The sequence below is a fragment of the Mastigoproctus giganteus genome, chromosome 12, assembly GCF_048544385.1.
Source record: "Mastigoproctus giganteus isolate SK-2022 chromosome 12, ASM4854438v1, whole genome shotgun sequence".
Lineage (NCBI taxonomy): Eukaryota > Metazoa > Arthropoda > Arachnida > Uropygi > Thelyphonidae > Mastigoproctus > Mastigoproctus giganteus.
In genome coordinates this window covers 110,403,158-110,428,496 of record NC_143586.1, presented here as the reverse complement: position 1 = coordinate 110,428,496, position 25,339 = coordinate 110,403,158, and the positions used below count along the sequence as shown (strand labels likewise).

The following is a 25,339-nucleotide window of genomic DNA, read 5'->3' as shown; positions in this document are numbered from 1 at the left end:
AGATGGATTTCGCCATGTAAGTTGATGTTTTTGAGGGTGCTGGAAATGGCTGTTTCCAATGATCAGGTTGTTAGATGCGGCAAAGGACAACAAACGTAAGCCGTTGTCATTGATCTTCCCATGGCCAAACTTGCCCATTGTTGTTTCCCAACCAGATCTGTCCACGCCAATATGGGCATTAAAGTCCCCTGCGAGGATGATCACTTCTGTCTGCGGAATTGAATCCAGCGTATGTTGGAGCTGGTTGTAGAAGTCATTCTTGGTCGGGTCCAGGCTAGTCTCAGTTGGCGCATAGGCGGAGATAATATGGGTCTTGATGGTGCCCTTGACAGTAAGGACTGCCAGGCGGTCCGATATTGGTTGGAAAGCGATCACACTACTGGTGGCCTGAGCATCGACCATAAAGCCCACTCCTGCTTCTCGTTTCTCACCACCAGAGTAGAATAGCATAACCGCTTCATTAGGTGCTGGTGGTTGGATGATCATCGTTCCAGACCCGGTGAGTCTTAATTCGGATAATGCCGCGATTGATATCTTGCACCTAAGTAGTTCTTGGGCAATGATTTCCTTTTGTTCAATGTGGTGCCCCGTTCGAACATTCCATTCGCCAATGTTAATTGTCCTTTTTGGCGTAGTAAGCTTATTGCTGTGGCCAGTGATCCACTTCACACCAGCACCCTGGGTCCCCAGTGCTGGCGCATCGGCTACCCCGGATGCGGTAACATTGTTATAACAGCTTGTTCTGTGGCCAGTGGTCCACTTCACACCAGTACCCTGGGTCCCCAGTGCTGGCGCATCGGCTACCCCGGATGCGGTAACATTGTTGTAAGAGCTTGTTCCGAATTTCATGCGGTTTCTTGCCTAGTTTCCCCGGTTTCCCGGTTCTGGTCATTTCGGCAGGATGACCACCCTCCTCCTTTCGCAGCCGGGCTTGGAACCGTCCATGGCGGAGTTGGGTGTGCCTTGAAAAAATTACTGAGACATTAAAGGTGCCATGAACCGAGAAACTTTGGGAACCTCTGACATAAAATACACAATGAAGAAATTACTGTTGGGGAAATATTTGAACAGTGTTGACTTTCTCTTTTCATCAATCAATTTCCGATAGCCGACAACAATCTTCTCTGGGCCCTGGCAAAATAAATATCGCAGAGAACATCAAACCTTTTGTTTGAGGTTCTATTTGATATGAAATATTTCATCTAATTCTTTTACCGTTATCTTCTTCGCGGTAACATTTTCATCTGGCTCGTTTCAAATATGAATTTTTAAATGCAAGTCTGCATTGACTTTATAACAGGAGACAAACATCTCTTCTTCTGATGGTTGATGGAACACACCGAGGCGGGCAGCAGGCAAACGTTTGTTTATTGACTGTACGACTCGCGGTAAGCTTAACATGCGATTCAAATCTTTTTCAACTATCACATAATATATATATATAACGACTTAACCGTAACAAATAATTAATACATAACTATAGTGGTACACGTGATACGGAAGTTGTATAAAGGGAACTCGTAGAAAACACTCAATACCGAAAAAATAAATATAGCGTTATAACTGTTTGGGATATAACTTAAGGATTTAATTTCGTTCTGAAATTGAAATTTTATTGAATTAAATCGGAATCATGACTCAGACCAGAGCAGCAAAGCAAAAGGCTCAAGCTAATGGGAGTGCTGTGGCTCAGGGGAGAACTGAGGGGAGCAGTTGCCCTCTGAATCACAGTCTTTTAAAATGCACTGTTTGCTTGATGTTTGCGGAGCAGTCGGGTACAGGACATGATACTGCCAAGGGGGATGGATGTCTTTGTGTGTGCACGATGTAAGGAGTGCAAGGAAATCAGGCGACAAATCAGCATTGTTATGGGCCTTTATGAGAGCTTGAAGGACAGGGTGGATGCCCTCGAAGGAAATAAATTGAGGGGCCCATCAAGCTCTCAGCTGCCCACAACAACGCCAGAGCTTGCACTTGGTCATCATGCAACACAGAGGCAGCCCCCTAGGCAGAATGCGCTGGTCCAATAGGAACTAGTAGTTGTTGGTGACTCTATTGTCACGGAAACGGGGAACATGCTTTGTAAAAAGGATAGGTGGAATAGGACCAGGGTATGTCTGCCAGGTGCAAAGGTTGATGACGTAGAGCGGATATCATCTTTTAAGGGCACAAAAGGTGATATAGTTGTACACATTGGCACTAATGATATTAAGAGTAGGAGACCGGCGGAATTACTTAGCAAGTATAGGTCACTATTGAAAAAAAGCCGTGAATTAAGGTTGAATTTGAAAGTGTCTGCAATACTGCCCAGACACGATAGGAGGGAGTATATGATGAGAGCCTTGTTGATCAATTCGGCCCTGGAGGGATTATGCAAGGCTCAAGGGGTAGAATTTTTTTCAGCCTGGTCTGTACTTGTTAACAGGAGAGACTGCTTCTACAGGGATGGGATACACTTAAATAGAAAGGGTGCAAGAATTTTTGCTGATGCTGTCGAGGCAGTGTTAGGTGGGTCGGAAAACTGCTAGTTGGGGGGGGATACTAGGACTAATAGATTAACAGTAGCCACTGGCAGAGGTGGAAGTGATTCTTGCACTGCTTCTATTGAAATGAGCAGAAGCCTGAAAAACAAGATGCAGGATATTTCAGAGACTGCTGGGAGTCATTGCGGTACAAGTAAACACATGGGTTGTGTTAGGGTAGCTAAGAATAGAAACAGGTGCATGCATACTTGCGTGTACACCAATACTAGGAGTTTGGTAAATAAATTTGATGAATTTGAGGTATTGCTCAAAACATCAAAGACATATATTGTTGGGATATCAGAGATGTGGTGTCACACAGATATAAGGAATGCGGAACTGGGATTTGGGGAATACAATGTGTATAGAAAGGATAGACAGGACAGGAGGGGAGGAGGGGTTATGCTATTAGTTAAGAAACACATAAAATCCAAGGAAGTGAAGCCAGTCGACATCGATGGACAGGGCAGTGTCGAGTCAGTTTGCTGTGACATAAGCATAGGGAAATCAAAATTGAGAGTAGGAGTGTGCTATAGGCCTAATGACTCTGATGAGTATAATAAGATATTGTACAGGGAAATGGAGTGGGCCAGTAAATCAGAGAGTCTTATAATGGGGGATTTTAATTTCCCAGATATTGACTGGAATTTGTGAGTTGATCACTCGCACACTAGCAAGGCTTTTGTGGATTTATTGGATGATTGTTTTCTACATCAGCATGTTTGTGAGGCAACAAGAGGGAGCAATACTCTTGATCTGATTATCAGTAGTGATTCTTCATGTATTAAGAATCTGCAGATAAATGAACCACTAGGTGGCAGTGATCACTGTGTTGAAGTGAGATTTACTCAAGGAGGTAACTACCATCAGAGGTAAAGGGAAGGGTTTTTGTTTTTGTAAAGGCGACTATGATGGTCTGAGACAGTATTTAAATTCTATACAGTGGGACCAACTGATAATGTTACCAACAGCAAACTCAAAATGGGAAGCATTCAAGGAACTAATCTTGGAAGCTACCAGGATTTACATACCAACTAAGAAATATTGTTCAAGGTTCAGGCCTAAATGGTTGTCAGATGAACTAATGAGACATGTGGCAGAGAAGAAAAATGCATGGAATACATACAAATTAATGGGCGACATGGAAGCCTATGATAGATATAAGTTGGTCTGTAACCAAGTCACAAAGGAGATTAGGCAGGCAAAGGCAGACTATGAAAAATCTTTGGCAAAGGATGCAAAGAAAAACAGAAAAGAGTTCTTTACCTATTTAAACTCAAGAAGGAAAGGGATGAATCAGATTGGTCCACTGGATATTGATGGTTCAACAGTTGAGGATCCTGCTCAGGTGGCTAACAATCTAAACGAGTATTTTGCATCTACATTCACGCATGAGGAGTTATTCAGGAAGGAGAATGACATAGGTAAAGTAGACATTAGCAGTGAGCTAGATGATTTTGTAATAACTGAGAGGAAAGTGGAGGAGAGATTGTTGAGGATAAACATAAAAAAGGCACCTGGGGTGGATGGGATCTATCCAGTTATATTAAAGGAGGCAGCAAAGGAAGTAAGCAAACCCCTAGCCATAATTATGAGAGCTTCTTTGGACTCAGGGGAGGTACCCATAGACTGGAGATGTGCAAATGTAACCCCAATTCACAAAGGAGGATCAAAGGCTGACACAAGTAATTATAGACCTGTTAATTTAACTTCTGTTCCAGGAAAATTAAGGGAGGTACTGGTTAAAGAAGCACTGCAGGATCATCTAGACAAGAATTCAGTTATAGCTCAGACGCAGCATGGTTTTGTTAAGGGCAGGTCTTGCCTGACCAATTTGATTAGATACTATGATGTAGTCACAAAAGAACTGGATGCAGGGAATAACTTTGATATTATATATTTGGATCTTAGAAAGGTTTTTGATACTGTTGCACATGGAAGACTGCTGCACAAATTGGAGCAGTGTGGCATTGGAGGCAAATTGCTGCTATGGATAAGGGGATGGTTGAGTGGCAGAAGACAGAGAGTGGTAATCAATGGACACTGCTCAACGTGGACTAATGTTATTAATGGAGTTCCTCAGGGTTCAGTGTTGGGTCCGTTGTTGTTTTCGGTGTTTATGAATGATATTGATGATGGTATATCAAGTTTAATGTCCAAGTTTGCAGATGATACAAAGGTTGGCAGGGTTGTTAAGGACACTACTGACGCTATGCTGCTGCAACAGGATCTGGAAAGGTTGAGCAGATGGGCTGAGAGGTGGCAAATGAAGTTTAACATTGACAAATGTAAAGTACTACATATGGGAAACAGTAACCCCAGAGCAACGTATCAACTCTGCGGTACTACACTGACAGTGGTGGAGAATGAAAAGGACCTGGGGGTAATTGTGCAGGCAGATATGAAGTTCTCTGAGCAGTGCAGACGAGCTGCAAGAGTAGCTCATGGTGTCTTGTCAATGATATACAGGAATTTTTCTAGTAGGGATAAGGAGGTGATTATTCCCTTGTATAAGGCAATGGTTAGCCCACATCTTGAGTACTGTATACAGGTCTGGAAGCCTCATTTCAAGAAGGATGTAGAGCTGCTGGAACGAGTACAGAGAAGGGCAACAAGATTAGTGAATGGAACAAAGGGTTACTCTTACGAAGAAAGGCTTAAGTTTTGCAAATTACAGAGTCTGGAGACTAGGCACCGGCGAGGTGATCTGAAAGAGGTGTATAAGGCTTTGAATGGTTTGAGCATGCTCAATGCCAATGGGATTCTTCCTCTTGCTCAGAATAATCACCTCCGAGGGCATAAATTCAAATTGAGGAAGGACGGATGTCGGATAGATGTGCGGAAATTTGCCTTTGGCCAGCGGGTGGTTGGTTGGTGGAACCGACTTCCATCATTTGTTGTTGAAGTTGATAGCCTAAACAAATTTAAGGCTCAACTGGACAGGTGTTTCGAACGAACGGAGGGGTGAAATGGGAGTGGTGTGTTTTTTTTTTTTTTTTTTTTTTTTTTTGGCTGATGCTGAATAAGCTTGCTTTCTTGCATCATATGCCTCTACTAATGCTAATAAAAAAATAAAAAAAAAGATCGCGTTAACTGGAATTTGCATGGTAAAGTGAAAAGTAGTATCATTTTTCAAATAGCGTTAACTGAATATTGCGTTAATCGAACTCGCGTTATGCAAGGCCTAGCTGTATTTGCATAATCTGTACTGTATTGTATAAGAGCAAAGCAGTCTCTTCAAAATCATACAGTTCATTTGTTTGTTTGCCTGCACTACAGCAGCAATGCCAACAACATTGCAGGAAAAGACACTATTAGTGAAGCTGTACTATCAGAACAGCAACAATGCAGCTGTGGCTATAAGAGAATTCTGGCATCAGAAGTTCATAAGGTGTGGACTTATGACTATTTGTGCTGTCCGCAAAATGATTGCAAAATTTGAAGCGACAGGACATCTTGGTGTTCAACCAGGTAGAGGTCGAAAACGAGTGGACTCCTCTCGTGTTGAAGATGTCGCTATGGTTGTTGGGGATTTATCAAGTCAATCTCCATGTGGTAGCACAAGTGTGCCAGCTGTTTCTCGTGAAGTGGAAATGCCGTATTCCACTGTAAGGCTAGTAATGAGTCAGGTATAACAGTACTATCCTTACAAGATGCACATGCTACAGTAGCTAAAGCATGGTGATGAAGATATTCATTTCACATATGCAATTCAGTTTCTGGTGTATCACTTGGCAGTGGAACATCCTTTTGGAGTGATGAAGCCCACTTCTGCTTAAATGGCAAGTGAATATGCACAACCGTCGCATTTGGGCAACAGAAACCTCTCGAGTTATCCAAGAGATCCCGTTGCATTCTCCAAAAGGGATAGTGTGGTGTGGATTTATGGCCACATTCATCATTGGGCCATATTTTTCTGAACAGGTAACACCAACTGCACCCCGCACCTGTTCCATCACTGGACAGTGATATTATGAAATGTTGGCAAATTTTGCAATACCAGAGCTGCAAAAATGTGGGTGCCTTCAGGATACCATATTCATGCAAGATGGTGCGCCATTCCACATCCACCATTGTGTCCAAAGATTGCTAAGGCAACACTTTACAGACAAACGGGTCATCAGTCGTTGTTTCCAGACATCTTGGCCACCCCGATCATCGGACCTCACCCCATGCCACTTCTTGTTTTTTGAAGAACCAGTTGTATCGGGAAGGATGTCAAACTCTGGTAGATCTGAAGGACAGCATTAGACGTCATGTGCTGGCTATTCCAGTTGACATGTTACGTTCTGCTGTAGAAAATGCTGTTCATTGAACGGAAACTGTTGTTGACCAAAATGGAGGACACATTGAACAATTATAGCACTATTCAAGTGATTTGTATTGCCACAGTGCCATATAGTGACAAATTTTGTAACAATTTTTTTTTTTCCCCCAATAAATGGCGAGCGCATTCTTTATTGTACCTGTCCAAATTTCTCTTCAGTACGAGCCTTAGAACTCCTCCAGAGCCTTCTACATAAGGATTCTTTAATTTTAACAACCCTGTATATCAGAAACAAACAAGGTCATCAAGAAAAGATGGGACGGTTTTTAATGCCTTTACTTTATTAGTGAGTTTGGCATCATTAAACATGTAAGACACTGGAATTTTTTTTTTACTGGTAAGTGATGCATCCCCAGCAGGAAAATTCTGTAAGCGAAATAGCCAAACTGACCTAACATCACACTGGTAACCTACATTAACTGAGTGAACTGCCTTACAATAATGCCTGCACTGATGAATTAACCAATACTTCCAATTTGTTAAATTTAATTGCTATGCTCCTAGCATTACAATGTAAGTATACGTAAGCAATATGTGTACAATGCAAGTATATGTATGACAAATAGACTGACCCAAATTGCTTGCCTGATTTATTTTTTTAAGTTTACTTCAAATTTTTTTTTTGGACCAACTTTTGTATAATTTATAATAAAAAAATAATGTATAATTTATACATATATTTATAATAGATTTGATAATTGAGAGTTATTAAGTGCTCGATAAATCAACAGGGATTACCTTTATTTTAGATATAGGAAGCTTCTTTTCCAACTCTCCTAGTCCAACTCGCTAATAATTCTTGAGGACGGCAATATCTATTTTGTAAAGCAGGTGGGACATTTTCCCCACTGTCAGAACTGTAGTGTTCAGACCGTGTGGTCTCAACAACTCATGACTGCTGTCTACAAACACCATACTTCTGGCAGAATGGAAACCATTACTTGGATTGGCATAAAATTAGATTTTTGAGGTCTAAACTGTTTAATAAATATGGACCGATTATTTCTTTCAGTCCTATAGCTGGACTTTAGAGTTAAGTTTAGGGGTCTAATAAAATTGGATATGGGGGGGGGGATTATTCTCTACATTTCTTAAGTCGGACTAGAACTTTTTGGGCGTCACGTTCACAGGAACGGAGCAACTCACAATTAATCCGAAACTTTTGTCTTATGTTGTAGTGTTTGTTCTTCACGCATGCGTATAAGTGACCAATCGTCGGACAATAGGAATGGCCTACGGATATTGATTGAAGTTTCATGTAGTTTCATCTCTAAGGTTTCTGCAATAAGTAGTTTGTGATAGTTGTGTTGAATATTTATAATTTTTGTTTCATTGAAGCTGAATGAATGTTGTTCATTTATTGCGTGGAACGAAAGTTCCAATGCATTTGAACAACCCGTCCGCACAGAAGCTTCGTGTTGTTTTGCTCGAAGCTGTGCCACTCCCATGGTAGATCCTACATAAACAACGTCGCAATTTTTGCATGGGGTGCTGTATACGAGGTCATGCTGTGATTGGAATGTGGTGTTTGAAGGTCGATTTCTGAAGAATGTGTATAATTTGTTCATGGGTTTTGCTATGATTTTCATGTCGGTTCCCTTGCATATTTGATTAAGTTTATTGTACCAGTACTCGACATATGGAATGGTGATGAAATGTATTTTGGTCTTGTCAGATTTTTGTGCAATGTTTGTTGCGAGGTTGTTGTTATTTATTTTATCACAGGCTATTGGTTTGACTTTGTTTATATAGGTTAGCAGGTAACCCCTATTTGAGAATCTTGTAGTTAATTCATTTATTTCAGTGGTTAGAGAAATTTGGGTGGAAGAATATTTAAAGCCGTTAAGAAATTGGTTCAGCATGACCGATTTTTTGTATGGTTGGGGATGATAACTGTGGAAATGCAAAAGCATCCCCTTTTTAGTGGGTTTTCTATATATGCTGAAATTTAGTTTTTGTCCTAATCTGTGTATGGTAAAATTAAGGAAGTTTATGGAGTGGGTTTCTGCTTCAATTTCTAATTCAAATTTTAATCTCTGATGGATGTTATTAAAAATCTGAAGAATATTGTTTATGTCAAATGATCTGTGATAATTAGGATGTCATCCAGATATCTTCCATAATATGTGATCTGTGGTATAAATGGATCAAGATGGATCTTTTCTAATTTGTCTAAGTATAGTTCGGCAATGAGTCTACTGATGTTTAGGCCCATTGGGAGGACGAAAATCTGTCTGTATATATATATATATATATATATATATAATACATTTATAAATAATGTATACAACCAAAGCATAATTTATAATAAAAATATATTAAATTATTTATTTAAAATACACTTGTTGAAAATTGACAGATCAATCTTGTTTATTTTTAAAGTATGAAATGGAAATTTTATACTTTAAAAAATGAAATGGAAATTTTACTTTTTGTCTACTATTCCACAACCCAGAAGAATTACAAAACCTGAATTTCAAAATCTTCACTATTACTGAAGATTTTGAAAAGCTCATACAAAGGGCACTACATGCTTGCTGAGACAACATTGTCTCTTCTGCTGACTAAGTGCAAAAACAAAGTGTAAAAAAATTTTTGAAGTTATTTGAAACATTAATAGATTATATTCTGAATACCTGCTTGGACAATTTCATCTCCTTTTTTCCCAATGATTAAAAATCAGCTTGTAATTTAGAAAACAGCTAACTGCACCATGAGAATAAACAATTTCAGTAAAATTTACTGTGGATATTATGCTACAGATCAGTTTGCCATCCATAAATCTTTCTGATGCTTGTGATGTTTCTCTGTGTTTTTCTCTCATTGGTCTTTTATAATTGTGATTGACAGAAAAAGTGACTTTTATTAATTATTGACATGGAAGGACGATTTTTTCTGTTTTTATTTTATGGAAGTTTTTATTTCTGGACTTACAACTCTATCAGCAACATGAAAAATCCAGGAAAGTCACAAAAGGTTAGAGGAGTTGCCAACCAGTGCATTTATTTTCTTTGAAAATAAATCTTTATTGCTTTAAAAGCATGGGTTTTCAATTTTGTTTTGACATTCTTGGTTGTTTTTTGGTCTAGTGTATTGTTTTTTTTTTTCATTGCATTGACTGTCTTTTAGTTTCAGTGTTGTGCTGGAACAGCCAACTTTCATTGCAAGTAATTACAGTACTCAGAAAATCTGGAATGCCTCCATTTATTTCCAAAACATCTTCACAAACTTGGAGTCTTCTCAATTCTTTGATTTTAATTTAAAATTTGTCTATCTGTTTTTTTTTGTCCATATTGAGTTCTGATGAGATAATTCTAATGCTTAAATGATGATCACTTCAAATAAATTACCAGTCCACATTTTCATCAGTTTTCATTGAAATTGGACAGCCTGGTCATTCACCATCTCATTTTCCACATTTTCTGTTCCTTCTAAAAATATTTTATGCCATTCAAACATGCAAGCTCTTGACATAGTATCTTCCCCATAAACTTGATATAACAACTCATAACTCTCAGTTGGTATCTTCTTTAGTTTTGTTAAAAATTTGAGGTTAATCCTTTTGTATGTCATTTTTCCAGAAAACTGCAAAAACACAATGAAAAACCTGTCTCACTGCAAAGTGAATGAGTGTGTTGGAATGAGACTTGGCAGGCAACTGGGGAAATGTTCAAGGTCAAGTGCTGTGCCTTTGTTTCACAGGTGGCACTTGGTGTGTATGGCTGTGCGTGCAATCTTGTTATTTAATAGCCACACCTTGTATCTATAAATATTCTATGTCCAATAATAAATGCAGATTTATCTGATAAACTTTCATTTAAAAGAATTAAATTAATTTCTTTTACAACATAATCTGAAAAGTGACTTTATTTCTATATTTTTCTTGAACATGGCAGAAATTTGTAAATACAGTAAGAATTTCTTTGCAGAAAGCTGCCACTCTGAATGTGCTTTCGTATCGTAGTAATATCTAATATCAAATTTTTTTTTTTTTTTACATAAAACCTTTCAATCTATGATAATATTATTTATTTTTCTTCCTATTGTTTGATATCAGAAAGCTGCCATATATGAACTGTTCTTCAAAAAAAAAAAAAATTAAAAAAAAAATAATAATAAATAAATAAATAGAGAGAGAGACAACAGGAAGATATAAACTGATTATTTGTTAATGTAATTTCATGGTAATTAACTTACTTCCTCTACTAGTTCAAACAATTTTTTTCCTGTAGGCTGAAGCACACATTGCCCATCTGATACAAACATTTTTAACAGTGGCCAACACATACTTAACACTGGCTAATGCACAATGCAGCCAGATAGTTAAAAAAAAATATGAGTGGAAATTTAATGTATATAATTAGAGTGAAAAGCATTATTGTTAAATTGTACTCTGTTACCAATGAATGTAATTCAATTCTGTGAAGTTAAGGTATTTTGCCAATGAAAAAAGTATACTCATAAGCATAATGAAGATCATGTACCAGAATTAAGTTTAATGCTAATAACTGTTAGACTTAAAGTGCATGAAGTGACTTGATGCATGTTGATGAAACAATGTTACAGTTGCCTCCAATGTTGAAGACAACTGTAAGAACATTAATATTTTTCCTTTGCAATATCGGTATAAAGTTATTAAGAAAGATTCGATTCACTCAACATTCAAAGGCATTCAGCTGTTTTTGTTTAAGCTATTGCAATGTCAAGTCATTAGCTCAAACACAATACACATATGCATTGGCTAGAATCCTATCTTTTGGGAGAACGAGAGTAGCCTTGTGCAAGCGAAGTTTTTACTGCTCCTGGAATAGAGAAGTTTTTTCTGTTTTATTAGCTTAAATTGGCATATTAACTTATTTTCTAGAGTAGCTTTATATTCCTAGTTATGATACTTAGTTTAAAGTTTAACTTAGATAGAGATTTTGTAGGTATTACTTAGTATCAGTAAGGGTGTCAAATCCACGTGTTACAAGTTGCAGCTCCGCTGAACGAGAAGTTTTTTTAGCCATATTTAGCCGTTTTATTGACCAATTGTTATATTAAATTATTTTCTATAAGCAGCTTATAGACCTAGTCAGGATCCTTAGTTTATTCTGAATTGAGACAGCAAGATTTGGAAGTTAATTAATACTTAAGTGTCCATAGATTTACCGTTCGTAACTTGCCGCCATTGTTATACGATACTATGTTATATCCCAACTAGATAGCGTAAGCTTAGTATAGTATATAATATAATGTTATCAATTAATCAGTAAAATCTATTAATCTTGTTAACTTCATTGTCAATTAAATTATACTTTTTAACTAAATACATATAACGACTTAGATTACAAACGTAGCATAATTAATTAATACATAACTTGATATGGAAGATATATAATTGGAACTCGTAAATAATACTCGATACTGAAAAATATATATAGCATTATAACTGTGTTGGGATACAAGTTTAGGATTATAATTTTGTACTGAAATTGAAATTTTATTGAAATTAAATCGAAATCATGACTCAGACCAGAGCAGCAAAGCAAAAGGCTCAAGCTAATGGGAGTGCTGTGGCTCAGGGGAGAACTGAGGGGGGGCAGTTGCCCTCTGAATCACAGCCTTTTAAAATGCACCGCTTGCTTGATGTTTGTGGAGCAATCGGATACAGGACATGATATTGCCATGGGGGATGATGTCTTTGTCTGTGCGCGATGAAAGGAAATCAGGAGACAATTCAGCGTTGTAATGGGCCTATATGAGAGCTTGAAGGACAGGGTGGATGCCCTCGAAGGATCTAAATTGAGGGGCCCATCATGCTCTCAGCTGCCCACATCAATGCCAGAGCTTGCAATTGGTCATCATGCAACACAGCAGCAACCTCAAGGCAGAATGCACTGGTCCCACAGGAACTAGTAGTTGTTGGTGACTCTATTGTCAGGGAAATGGGGAACATGTTTTGTAAAAAGGATAGGTGAAACAGGACGAGGGTATGTCTGCCAGGGACAAAGGTTCAGCTGGACAGGTGTTTGAACGAACAGAGGGGTGAAGTGGAAGTGGTTATTTTTTATTTATTTATTATTATTTTTTTTTTGGTTGATGCTGCATAAGCTTGCTTTCTTGCATCATATGCCTCTACTAATGCTAATGCTAATCTGTTTACAATGGTACAAGAGATTGGAACAAATGTTCAAAAGGAAGCTACACAGATTGCTCTAACCAATTGCTTTCCTTGTAACATGAAATAGCTACCTATTAGTACAGTCACAGACTCCAGGAAACAAACTGTTAGGCACAGAAATTTTGTGAAAAATATATTTATTTAATTTGAAACCATGGTGTGAAACTGCAACTAAAGGGAAACATACTGGTTTATTCAGAACTTGAATGTATGCAATTTTCAGAGATATTTAGAAACTGGAGCTTCTAATAAGTTACTTATTAGGGTAACGCCATAATAAAGATCTTTGTTAAAGTTGGTCATAGTTAAATGGGATTGACACAGCTGATTGTACAGTCAGTCCTCGTATAGCATGATAGTTGTGTTCCTAGAAATCCTCGTGCAATGCAAAATCGTGCAATATAAACAACAGGCCCTATGGGAAAAATAGGGTTAGGTGCCGACCACCCAAAATTGAACACACATTTATAACCAAAACATTACCAAACACAATAAATAATCGTAATAAAATACTTACGTATTTTATTACAACTATTACGTAATAAAATATTGCTAATGCTTTTGCTTCTATCGTAAGCAAACTTGTTTTTTGTTTGATTTTCTATCCAAACAGATGACAGCTGTTCCATCTCTTCCAATTCTTTGTGTCTTAATCTAATGGATTTTAATTACACTTTGTGTTGTTCCTGCTATCAAAGTTGTTTTTATTTTCTCTGCATTCTTTCTAATTCTCGGCGTTGCGTCATTTCGGTCTGTAGCACGTGCAATATCACATGGTCTTTCATTTCGCTTAAAGTGTTTCACAATTTCATATTTTTTTCTCTATCGATAGAGGTGGACTGGCCATAAGCCTTACCGGGGAAACCCCGGTGGGCCAAAATCACACCCATCGGGTGTGATTTTGGCCATAAACCATAGTATGAGGCCACTATAAATTTTCCTGGGTAAGAATTTTTGACCCAGTCCGCCTCTGTTTATCGATATTGCTTTTCTTTTTCTCTCCGAATCTGTAGTGTCTTCAACAGGACACTTCCTTTTCACACCTTTTAAGTATTTTACTCATTTTTAGGGAATAAAGCACAATTACAAAACGAGGAGGCACGTTTGATACACATAAACAAAGCTGCGCACGTGTTGCAACTGAATAAACAACACCTTAAAGGCAGAGATTAACACCTCACATTTTACTAAAGCACATTTCTAGGGGTTACTACCATAAAACAATAAAAACAATTTCCAGTTGAGTTTCTGCTAGTGGAATCTGTTATAAACTGGTAGTAAACTCGATCTAATTGCATTTGCGATAATACCTATAGCTGGAATTGTGTGGGTTTTTATGTTATTATGGTGAAATGTGTTTCCCCTTCACTGATATAAAAAACAAATACATTTTAGAATCTTCTCTTCATTCCCATCGTTTTGCATTCGGTTGGGGGTGATTCTGCATTCGACTGCCATTTCTTGTAAACACAAAGGCGAATCGTGCATAAGTGAATTCGGTTCGTGTTATATAAGATATCATTCCCCTATTTATAAATCGTGTATGATCGAAATCGTGTAGTGTGAACACATGTTATACGAGGACTGACTGTATTTGTTATTTAATTTTTGGTGTAGACACAACACATACACCACACTTGAACAGTCAATAGTTAAACATCTGTTAACTGTAATGATTCATTTCTATCTGTCACTACAGGAATGGGAGGAAATAATTTTATTAATGTAACAATTAATGATTTTTTTTTTTTTTTTTTTTTTATGAAAACCCCAAACACGAAAGGTACCAAAACCTATAGTACTTAGTACCGCGCATGGGTTGAAGGAGCAGTATGGGGAGAGGGGGATGCCGGAAACTTTGCTCTAGAGACTAAACATGGGTTTCACCACTTCAAGCCTCCAATAAGCAAAGTGGTGGTATTTCACCTGTTGATGAAAGTCATTTTTAATGAATTTTTTTTTGATAAGCTAGAACAATATTAGCAATGCATATGATCAACCAGGGTGATGTTCCAGTGCACTCCAGTAACTGATTCACACCGAAAAAGTTCAGAGTTTGCATAATGGAAACCTTTATGAAGGAATTAATACTACTTATAAGACTGTAGCATTTTGTAGAGGTAACTTCTAAATGGAGATGCTGAAAAACCTTCAGGAACACATTTGGAAGAGTGCCTTATGTTCAAGATGTAGCTTTGCATCAAAGACCGTGCAGTTTATATTGTGTATTTTATACTGCCAGTACATTATTGCAAAAACACGATATTTCTAACCTTTCTATATAGGTTTACATTTGAGAACTTACATCTTGTGACGTCTGGCTGTTCCCCCTAATTGAGAGAGAGAGAGAGAGAGAGAGAGAGAGAGAGAGAGAGAGAGAGAGAGAGAGGGGGGGGGGGAGGCAGGCCAAAGATGGAAATTTTGTATCAGATACAGAAATATATCAAGATCATTCTGAATTATAATTCAGAATGATCTTGAGAAAATGTTTGGGAAATACAAAGTACAATAGAATATATGCACTGCACTCAGAATAGCAGATTATTAAAAAAATAAGTTTACTGTTTTTTTTTTTTTTTTTTTTGGTAGTTGTTGGCACATCGGCTTCTGTGACCATAATGCACCTCCCAAGGTTTTTGCAGTACTTTGATCCAAGCCCGAGGCGGGATTCGAACCCGCGACCTTTGGGTTGCCAGGCAGGGACTTTACCCACCTGGCTAGCCCGGTCGGCAAGTTTACTGTGGATCAGCTTCTAAAAAGTGTACAACAAATGCAAGTATCTAAATTTTTTATATACACTGAACATTCATCTGCAAAGTTAAGTCACTAAGTATTTGTAAAGTAAGCCTAAACTACACCTCATAATTTGTCCAAATTTAGAGGTTATTAATAGGTCATTGTGGAAAAGTAAACCATGAGGATCCAGAAACACTATATTAATATCAAGTGCCACTTTCTTTTTTGTGTGTGTAATCACTTTAAAAGTAGAATAACATACCTTCCTTTCCCTGTAATAATATATCCTTCTTTCTCAAGTCTCTTTATTAATGACTCAGCTACACAATATTCCACTTTCAGATCCTTGGCCAATGTGGATACCTGAACAGTTTTCAGTTTGGTGCATGCTAAAAGTGTACGGCGCCATATGCAGAGGGCCTATAATAATATATTATTATATTATTAAAATAAAATTTAAAAAACTAAAAAATTGTAGTCTAAATACAATATGAAAATGATAAACTGAATAATAAAATGTGTGTGGGGGAGAGATGGGGAGGAGAAAGAGTTAAGAAAATTGAAATAAAAAAATAATAAATAAATAAATAAAAATTCCAAACTAACAGGAAAAGAGCTACGTAACACTGTGCTGATACAGTGGCACCTAGCCTTTTGTCTCTCATAGCTGTTTAAATGACAATAACCACCAAGGAAAGCAGTTTTTTTAAGTCAATTTTTTTTTTCCTTATTATTTCTACAACCAAAGTATCTATTTTTTCAAAAATTGATTTAATTTAAGAATTAATTTAGCATAACACCAGGATAAAATACTAATAAAAATAAAATTGAACTATTTTACTATATTTGAATTATTTTAATACACTGAACTATTTTGATACATTCTACTTCAAATATGAAAGAATGAAAAGAAATGCTAAAATAGATACACTAAAACAAAGGTAAAATTAATGCCAATACTAAACTAAATAGTAAATTAGTATTGTAATAGCAAAAGAATGCAAACATCATAACTTATATAGTATAAAAAAACAAGCAAAAATATAAAATGAAACCGACGTGTAATTTATTCATTTCTTTAATCTCTTTCATCTAAGTATTCATCCAATCCCACTTTAAATTTACATTAACCTTCCATTTTCACAACAGGAAGTTAATGGAGGTTTATTCCAGCTAATTGCTCTTTGGCTAAATGCAAATTTTCTCATATTTAGCCTGTGAATTATCACTTTTTAATTTAAACCTAACTGAATTGAAATATTTCAATATTTCAAATCATTTACTGTATAGATGACTGGTTCCCAAACATTGCAACTGAAGGGAACGGAACATAACTAATAGTAGTAGTAGTAGTGGCATGTGATGCAAGAAAACAAGTGTATGAGCTTATGCAGCATCAGCCAAAAAAAAAAAAAAAATCACACCATTCCCTCCAAATGCCTGTCCAGTTCCTCCTTAAATTTATTTAACCTATCAACTTCCACAACGACAGATGGAAGTTTGTTCCAGCAATTAACCACCCGCTAAAGGCAAATTTCTGCACATCTATTCGGGGGCTCACATCTGGTGAGTATGGGCTTGGCACACCCAGAGTCCTGACCTGGATATCATCATTCTTCTCTTTCTTGGTGATTCCCTTCTACTTTTGACTCTCTCTCTCTCTAAGGGTAACTTGGGAATTTTTTTTCCTGGTGCAACATAAGCCTCAGGCTTCCTTGCACCATATGGCTATTAATAATAATAATAATAATAATAATAATAATAATAACATCTGTCTTTTTTTAATTTGGATTTATGCCCCCTTAGGTTCATAATCTGAACAAGAGGAAGGATCCCATCAGAATTCAGCATGCTCAACCCATTCAAGGCCTTATACACCTCAATCAGATCACTGTGCAGGTACCTAGTCTCCAGCCACTGCAATTTGCAGAACTTAAGCCTCTTTGGTTAAGTCTTCATTCCCCTCACCAATTTTGTTGCCCTTCTCTGTACACGCTCAAGCAAATCTACATCATTCCTAAAATGAGGCCTCCAGACCTGTACGCAGTACTCAAGGCATGGCCTGACCATTGCCTTATACAGAGGGACAATCACCTTTTCCCTGCTAGCAAAATTCTTATATATCATTGACAAAACCCTATGACCTGGCCTGGCAGCCTGTCTGCATTGCTCAGAAAACTTCATATCTGACTGCACAATTACTCCCAGGTCTTTTTCATTTTCTACCACCTTAAGTGTAGTACCACACAGTTGGTACATTTCTCTCCAAATCTCTCTTTCACTCACTCCCTCTTTAAGAAGATCCCTTTATGCCCATAACCTATCTCTTTGCACTTCTCCATAAGTTTCTGCAATAATTTAAGCAATAAACATAAAATATCTTTTATTATGGTTATTGTTATTGTGATTTACATAGTATAACAATTAGATATGTTATAGAATATCTTAATTAAGCTTTGCTATTGAACTTAAGTTTACATAGTATATTAACATCAAGACCATATTGTACTGTGCATATTACAAGTTTGTACAAGTGTGTGCTCACAGGCTGGCTGACTAGCATGTTATGCAGGCTGCAAAGCTCAAGTTAATAGAGCATCAGCTGAAAAAAAAAAACCACTACCCACTTCAATCATCCATTGCCTCCAAGAATTTGTCTATGTCTTCCTTGAATTTATTCAAACTACCCACTTCCACAATGGATGGAAGTTTGTTCCAACAATCAATCATCTGCCGGCTGAAGGAAAACTTCCCTGCATCTATCCTGCAACCCTCCTATCTCAATTTGAATTTAGGCCCCTCATATTTGTAGTCTCAGCAAGAGGAAGCATTCCATTAACATTTAGCTTACTCAATCCATTAAAGGCATTAAAAATCTCAATCAGATATCCTCACAGGTGCTTCATCTCTGGATGCTGCAGTTTGCAGAATTCAAGCCTTTCTTGGTAAGAGTACCCATTAGTTCCCTTCATCAATCATGTTGTCCTCCTCTGCACTCATTCCAGCAGTTGCACATCCATCCATCCTAAAATGAGGCTTCCAGACCTGTATACCTATTCAAGATGCAGCCTAACTAACTTTGTATAAGAGGATAATTACTTCCTTATCCCTGCTAGCAAAGTTCCTGTATTTCATTGACAAAACCCCATGAGCTGTCCTGGCTGCCTGTCTACACTGCTCAGAGAGCTTTATATCTCAATGCACAATTACCACCCCCCCAAGGTCTTTTTCATTTTCTATTATGCTAAGTACAGTACACAGTTGGTATGTTAATCTAGGATAACAGGTACCCATATGCAGTACCTTGCATTTGTAAATGCTGATGTGCGATTTCTCAGCACATCAGCCTAATTTTTCTAGTTTTGTTGCAGTAGCTTGAGTTGATTACTGTCATCTGCCACCTGCCAACCTTTGTATCATCTGCAAACTTACACAATAAGCCTAATATACCTTCATCATTAGCAATAGCATTAGTAGAGGCATATGATGCAAGAAAGCAAGCTTATTCAGCATCAGCCAAAAAAAAAAAAAAACACACACACACCACACACATCAATATAATTAATAAATATTGAAAACAACAATAGGCCGAGCAATGAACCCTGGGTTGACTCCATTAATAACAATTGTTTCATGAAGAGCAGTGCTCATTGGTAATCACTCTCTGTCATCTCCTATTCAACCAATCCTTTATCCATAACAGTAACATGCCCTTAATGTCACATTGCTCCAGTCTGTACAGCAGTCTTAAATCCAAGAATATGATAAAATAATTTTTTGCATCCGATTCACTTGTTAATGCATCATAACTGCCCCTTCACAAATCCACGCTGTGATTGCAGTATAATTGCATTCTTCTGGATGGTTCAGCATTACTTCTTTAACCAGTGATTCCTTTACTCTCCTTGAAATAGATGTTAAGCTGAAGTCTGAAATTAAACAACCCTTCTAAGTACACGGTCGAAGTGAGAGGTCCTTTAGGCACTTCAGATCACCACAACTTGGTGGTTGTCTCTTCTCCAATGGAACCTTTATCTCATGGCTATTCCCAACCTCGTGTTGTTTGGCATTACAAGAATGCAAAATGGGATGACCTGCGAGACTTCTTTTCTTCTTTTCCTTGGTCGGATTACTGTTTCAAAACTTCTGATGTCAACATTTGCTCAGATCGTGTCAGTGAAATTATTCTTGCAGGAATGGAATCCTTTATCCCACACTCCACTTTAAAATTTTGTCCTTTATCTAAACCTTGGTTTTGCAATAAATGTGCTAAGGCTGTCCAAGAGAAGAATGTTGCATATTGTAATTGGCTTGTTTCTAATTCTTCAGTTTCATTTTCTGCCTACACCAAAGCTCGCAACAATTGTAAAGCAGTTATTAATCAGTCCAAACTAGAGTTTGAACAGGCTAAGAGCAGAAAACCTGCTTCTTGCCCTAATGGTAGCTGAGCATTCTGGTCTCTTGCCAAAGCTATTGGCCGCAACTTTTGCCCATCTCTGCTCCCACCTCTGTCCAAACCAGATGGTTCTGTTGTCACTTTAGCCAAGGATAAAGCTGACCTGCTAGCAGCCCATTTTTTTCCAGCTCATGTATTAATGATCTTGGTAAAACACCTCCCACCATTCCCAACACGCTCCATTCAATGCCTCCTGTGGTCTTCCGTCAAAAGGATATCAGAAGGATTTTGAAGAATCTTGATGGTAAGAAAGCTCCAGGTCCTGATGGTATTTCTCCACTTGTTCTCAAAACCTGTGCTCCTGAACTTACTCCTATTCTTTGCCGCCTTTTTTCACTTTCTTATTCCAAAGGTGTTTTTCCTTCTGCTTGGAAATTTGCTCATATCCAGCCAGTTCCTAAAAAGTGTGACAAATCCCTCCCATCCAATTATCGTCCCATTGCAATTACTTCTACTCTTTCTAAAGTAATGGAGAAATCAATTAACCGCCAACTCTTAAACTACCTATAAACCTTCCGTCTGATCAACGATCGCCAGTATGGATTCCGTCAGTGTCGATCCACTGGTGATATTCTGGCTTATGTTACCCATTTATGGACTAATTCAATGGAAAGGTTCGGTGAAACACAACTAGTTGCTCTCGACATCTCAAAGGCTTTTGATCGTGTTTGGCATAAAGGTCTTCTAAACAAGCTTCCATCTTATGGTTTGCCAACTGTTTTTCGTAATTGGCTATCCAGTTTTCTCTCTGATCGCTCACTGAGGGTGATGGTAGATGGCTCTCTGTCTTCTAACCTCTCCACTAATGCTGGTGTCCCCCAAGGTTCAATTCTTTCCCCCCCACTCTTTTTCTCTTGTATATCAATGACCTTCTTCCATTGACTGGAAATCTTATCCATAGTTTTGCCGATGATAGCACATTGCATTCAACTTTTCCATTTTGAGAAACCTTGTCCTGCTCAATCAGCTTCAACTTCTCGAAAATCTGCTACCAATTCCTTAAATGTCGATCTTTAAGGTCAATATTCCTTAAATGTCGACCTTAAACGTCGAATAAATGTCGTAATTCTCCAGTGGGGCAAAGACAACTTAGTTGATTTCAACCCTTCTAAAACTCAGTCTTGTCTTATATCTCGCAAAAAGGATTCTTCTGCTCCTATGCTTATGTTTAGTGACACACTGATTTCTAGGCAAAATGATATATCTCTTTTGGGGATTATCCTGACTTCTAATCTCTCTTGGCACAAGCACATTACAAATATTGCTTCCTCTGGATCTAAAAAACTTGGTTTTCTCTTTTGCTCTCGACGTTACTTTTCTTCCAAACAGCTACTCACTCTGTATAAATTGCAAATCCGCCCTGCCATGGAATACTGTTCCCACATCTGGGGTGGTGCCCCCAAAACCTCTCTCAGGCTTCTTGATTCCATTCAGAAGAGGGCAGTTAGGTTAATTAATGATTCATCTCTAACAGAGTCTCTCCACTCGCTTTCTCATAGACGCACTGTTTCTGCTGCATGCCTCTTCTACAGATACTTCCATGGGCACTGTTCTTCTGAATTGGCTTCTATAATTCCCGCTCTCTCTCTTTCAAAACAGTCTGAACACGTGCCGCCACCAGCCAACATCCATTTATTGTTCAACTTCAAACCCACAGAACCAACTTTTCATCTTCCTCATTTATTCATTCAACTGCCATTTTCTGGAACAACCTTCCTTCATACGTATTTCCTGAAAATTACAATCTACAGAAGTTCAAGTCCAATGTCAACAAATATCTTCTTTCGTCTTCTCAACCTCCAACCCAAGCACGGTACTAAGTACTATAGGTTCTGATACCTCTCGTGTTTGGGGTTCACATAAAAAAAAAAAAAAAAAAATTACTCATGTCATCTTCTGTTTTCCTTTGTGAATTGGGGATACATTTGCATATGCCCAGTCCATAGGGACATTACATCCACTGAATTCAAGGATGCTCTCATAATACTAACCAACATGATTTTTACCTTCAAGAACTTAAAGTGTAGATTTCGAAAATCACCATTTTCGAAATCTACACTTTAATAGAGGAAATTATATTTTACCAAAATATGCCAATTTCATATAATCTAGCCAGTAATTAAGGACATACTGATTTATATTAAGAGATAAAAGCTAATTCTCTTAATTTTAGGAGAATTAGCTTTTATTCAGGCAATCAATTCAGGCCTCGGTTTTCTTGTGATAAACATAATCAGACTTCTACCTATGGTTTTTAGGTTCAAATTCTGATGCAACAATTTACAATTTGAAGAGAGCACACTTAGTGTTTTTGGTGAGGGTTTTTGTAGGCTGGGCCAAGTATTAACTGATTGTGACATGTTTTTATATTGTAAATCTATACATCAAACACAAACAGTCCCTCGAGAGTAGGAGAGTGCAGCCTTCCTATCACTTCACAAGATGTTGATTATCAGTCAGTAAGGTCAGGTAGTGAGGTACATTTATTCAAACAAGATGTTGTGCAATGATTTGGTTCAAGACTTAAATTTGCTGAAAGAACAAGCTGAACTGTTAGGTTCTAGGTTACAGCAGTGGAATATACTCACAGCAGGAACAAAGATTTCGGAAAAAAGACTTGAAAAGTTTTCGAAATTAGCATTAGTAGAGGAATTTGATGCAAGAAAGCAAGCTTATGCAGCATCAGCCAAAAAAAAAAAAAAAAAAAACCACTTCCACCCCCTCTGTTCGTTCAAAATACCTGTCCAGCTGAGCCTTCAACTTATTTAGGCTATCAACCTCCACCACAAGGGATGGAAGTCTGTTCCACCAACCAACCACCCGCTGGCTAAAGACAAATTTCCGCACGTCTATCCTACATCTGTCTTTCCTCAATTTGAATTTATGCCCTCTCAGATGATTTTTCTGAGCTAGAGGAAGAATCCCATCAGCATTGAGCATGCTTAAACCATTCAAGGCTTTATACACCTCTATCAGATCACCTCGCTGGTGCCTAGTCTCCAGACACTGCAATTTGCAAAACTTAAGCCTTTCTTCGTAAGAGCACCCCTTTGTTTCATTCACTAATCTTGTTGCCCTTCTCTGTACTCGCTCCAGCAGCTCCACATCCCTCATGAAATGAGGCCTCCAGACCTGTATACAGTACTCTAGGTGTGGCCTGACCATTGCCTTATACAATGGAATAATCACCTCCTTATCCCTGCTGGAAAAATTCCTGTATATCATTGACAATACTCCATGAGCTACTCTTGCAGCCCATCTGCACTGCTCAGAGAACTTCATATCTGCCTGCACAACCACCCCCAAGTCCCTTTCATTCTCTACCACTGTCAGTGTAGTACCACAGAGTTGATACGTTGCTCTGGGGTTGCTGTTACAAATATTTTGGTACAGACAACAACGTGTTTTTGCAAAGACATTATTGGACTTCTGAAAGAACTAGTTGTCGTGCATAAGTCAGGTGAATGGCATTTATTCATAGATGCCCCAAAATTAAGTTTAAAAGCAGTTTGCTTCAAAATTTCTGTCAGTTCCCGTGTTTCATTCAATAGGACTTAAAAAAAGTCATGAAAGTATGTCTAAGGTATTTTCCAAATGTTTACAAAATCCTGGTATTTTATAACATGTCTATTGTACTTGCAATACTTTTTTTTTTTTTTTTTTTTGATTTGGTAGTTGTTGGCGCATCAGCTTCTGTGGCCATATTGCACCTCCCAAGGTTTTTGCAGTACTTTGATCCAAGCCTGAGGCGGGAATCGAACCCATGACCTTTGGGTTGCCGGGCAGGTACTTTACCCACTCGGCTAGCCCGGTCGGCACTTGCAATACAATACGAGGATTATGTGCAGTGATCTTAAGGTTATTGGTCTGCTTGTTGGTTTGCAGTGGGAGGGTTGCAAAATGTTGTTTTTTATATTTGTGGGACAGCTTTGCAACAGAAGAACATTATGCTGTGCAATATTAGGACAAGTGGGATGAGTTCATTCCAGAACAATGTAATGTAAAATATATTCCTTTAGACGCAATTAGCATTAGCAAAGGCACATGATGCAAGAAAGCAAGCTTATATAGCATCAGCCAAAAAAACAAAAAAAAACCCTTATTTCACCCATCCACTAACTCCAAATATTTGTCAAGTTCTGCCTTGAATCTATTTAAGCTATCAACTTCTACAATGACAGATCGAAGTTTGTTCCAGCAATCAACTACCCGCTGGTTAAAGGCAAACCTCCGCACATCTATCCTACAACCGTCTTTCCTCAATTTGAATTTATGCCCTCTCAGGCGATTATTCTGAGCAAGAAGAAGAATTCCATCAGCATAGAGCATGCTCAAACCATTCAGGGCTTTATACTCCTCAATCAGATCACCTCGCAGGTGCCTAGTCTCCAGACACTGTAATTTGCAAAACTTAAACCTTTCTTCGTAAGAGCAACCCTTTGTTCCATTCACTAATCTTGTTGCCCTTCTCTGTACTCATTCCAACAGCTCTACATCCTTCTTAAAATGAGGCCTCCAGACCTGTACACAGTACTCAAGGTGTAACCTGACCATTGCTTTAGAAAAGACACCATGAGCTACTCTTGCAGACCGTCTGCACTGCTCAGAAAACTTCATATCTGCCTGCACAATTACCCCCAGGTCCTCTTCATTCTCGACCACTGTCAGTGTGGTACCACAGAGTTGATACGTTACTCTGGGATTACTGCTTCCCATATGTAGTACTTTACATTTGTCAATGTTAAACTTCATTTGCCACCTCTCAGCCCATCTGCTCAACCTTTTTTCTAGATCCTGTTGCAGCAGCGTACTGTCATTAGTGTCATTAACAATCCGGCCGCCCTCGTATCGTCTGCAAACTTGGACATTAAGCCTGATATACTATCATCAATATCATTAATGAATACAGAAAACAACAATGGACCCAACACTGAACCCTGGGAGACTCCACTAATAACATTAGTTCACGAACAGCAGTGTCCATTGATTACCACTCTCTGTCTTCTCCCACTCAACCATCCCTTTATCCGTAGCAGCAATTTGCCTCCAATGCCACACTGCTCCAATTTGTGCAGCAATCTTCCATGTGCAACAGTATCAAAGGCTTTTCTAAGATCCAAATGTATGATATCAAA

The 25,339-nt window shown here is 38.1% G+C and overlaps 1 protein-coding gene across 1 annotated transcript in view; it reads right to left on the bottom strand.

Annotated features, from left to right (window-relative positions):
- LOC150077337 (HORMA domain-containing protein 1-like) overlaps window positions 1–25,339 on the bottom strand; it is a 578,215-nt gene that overhangs the window by 140,626 nt on the left and 412,250 nt on the right. Inside the window, exon 14 of the mRNA XM_090385860.1 lies at window positions 16,011–16,168. Within this exon, the coding sequence (XP_090241986.1) occupies window positions 16,011–16,168 (158 nt within the window). The remainder of the gene's footprint in view (window positions 1–16,010; window positions 16,169–25,339) is intronic.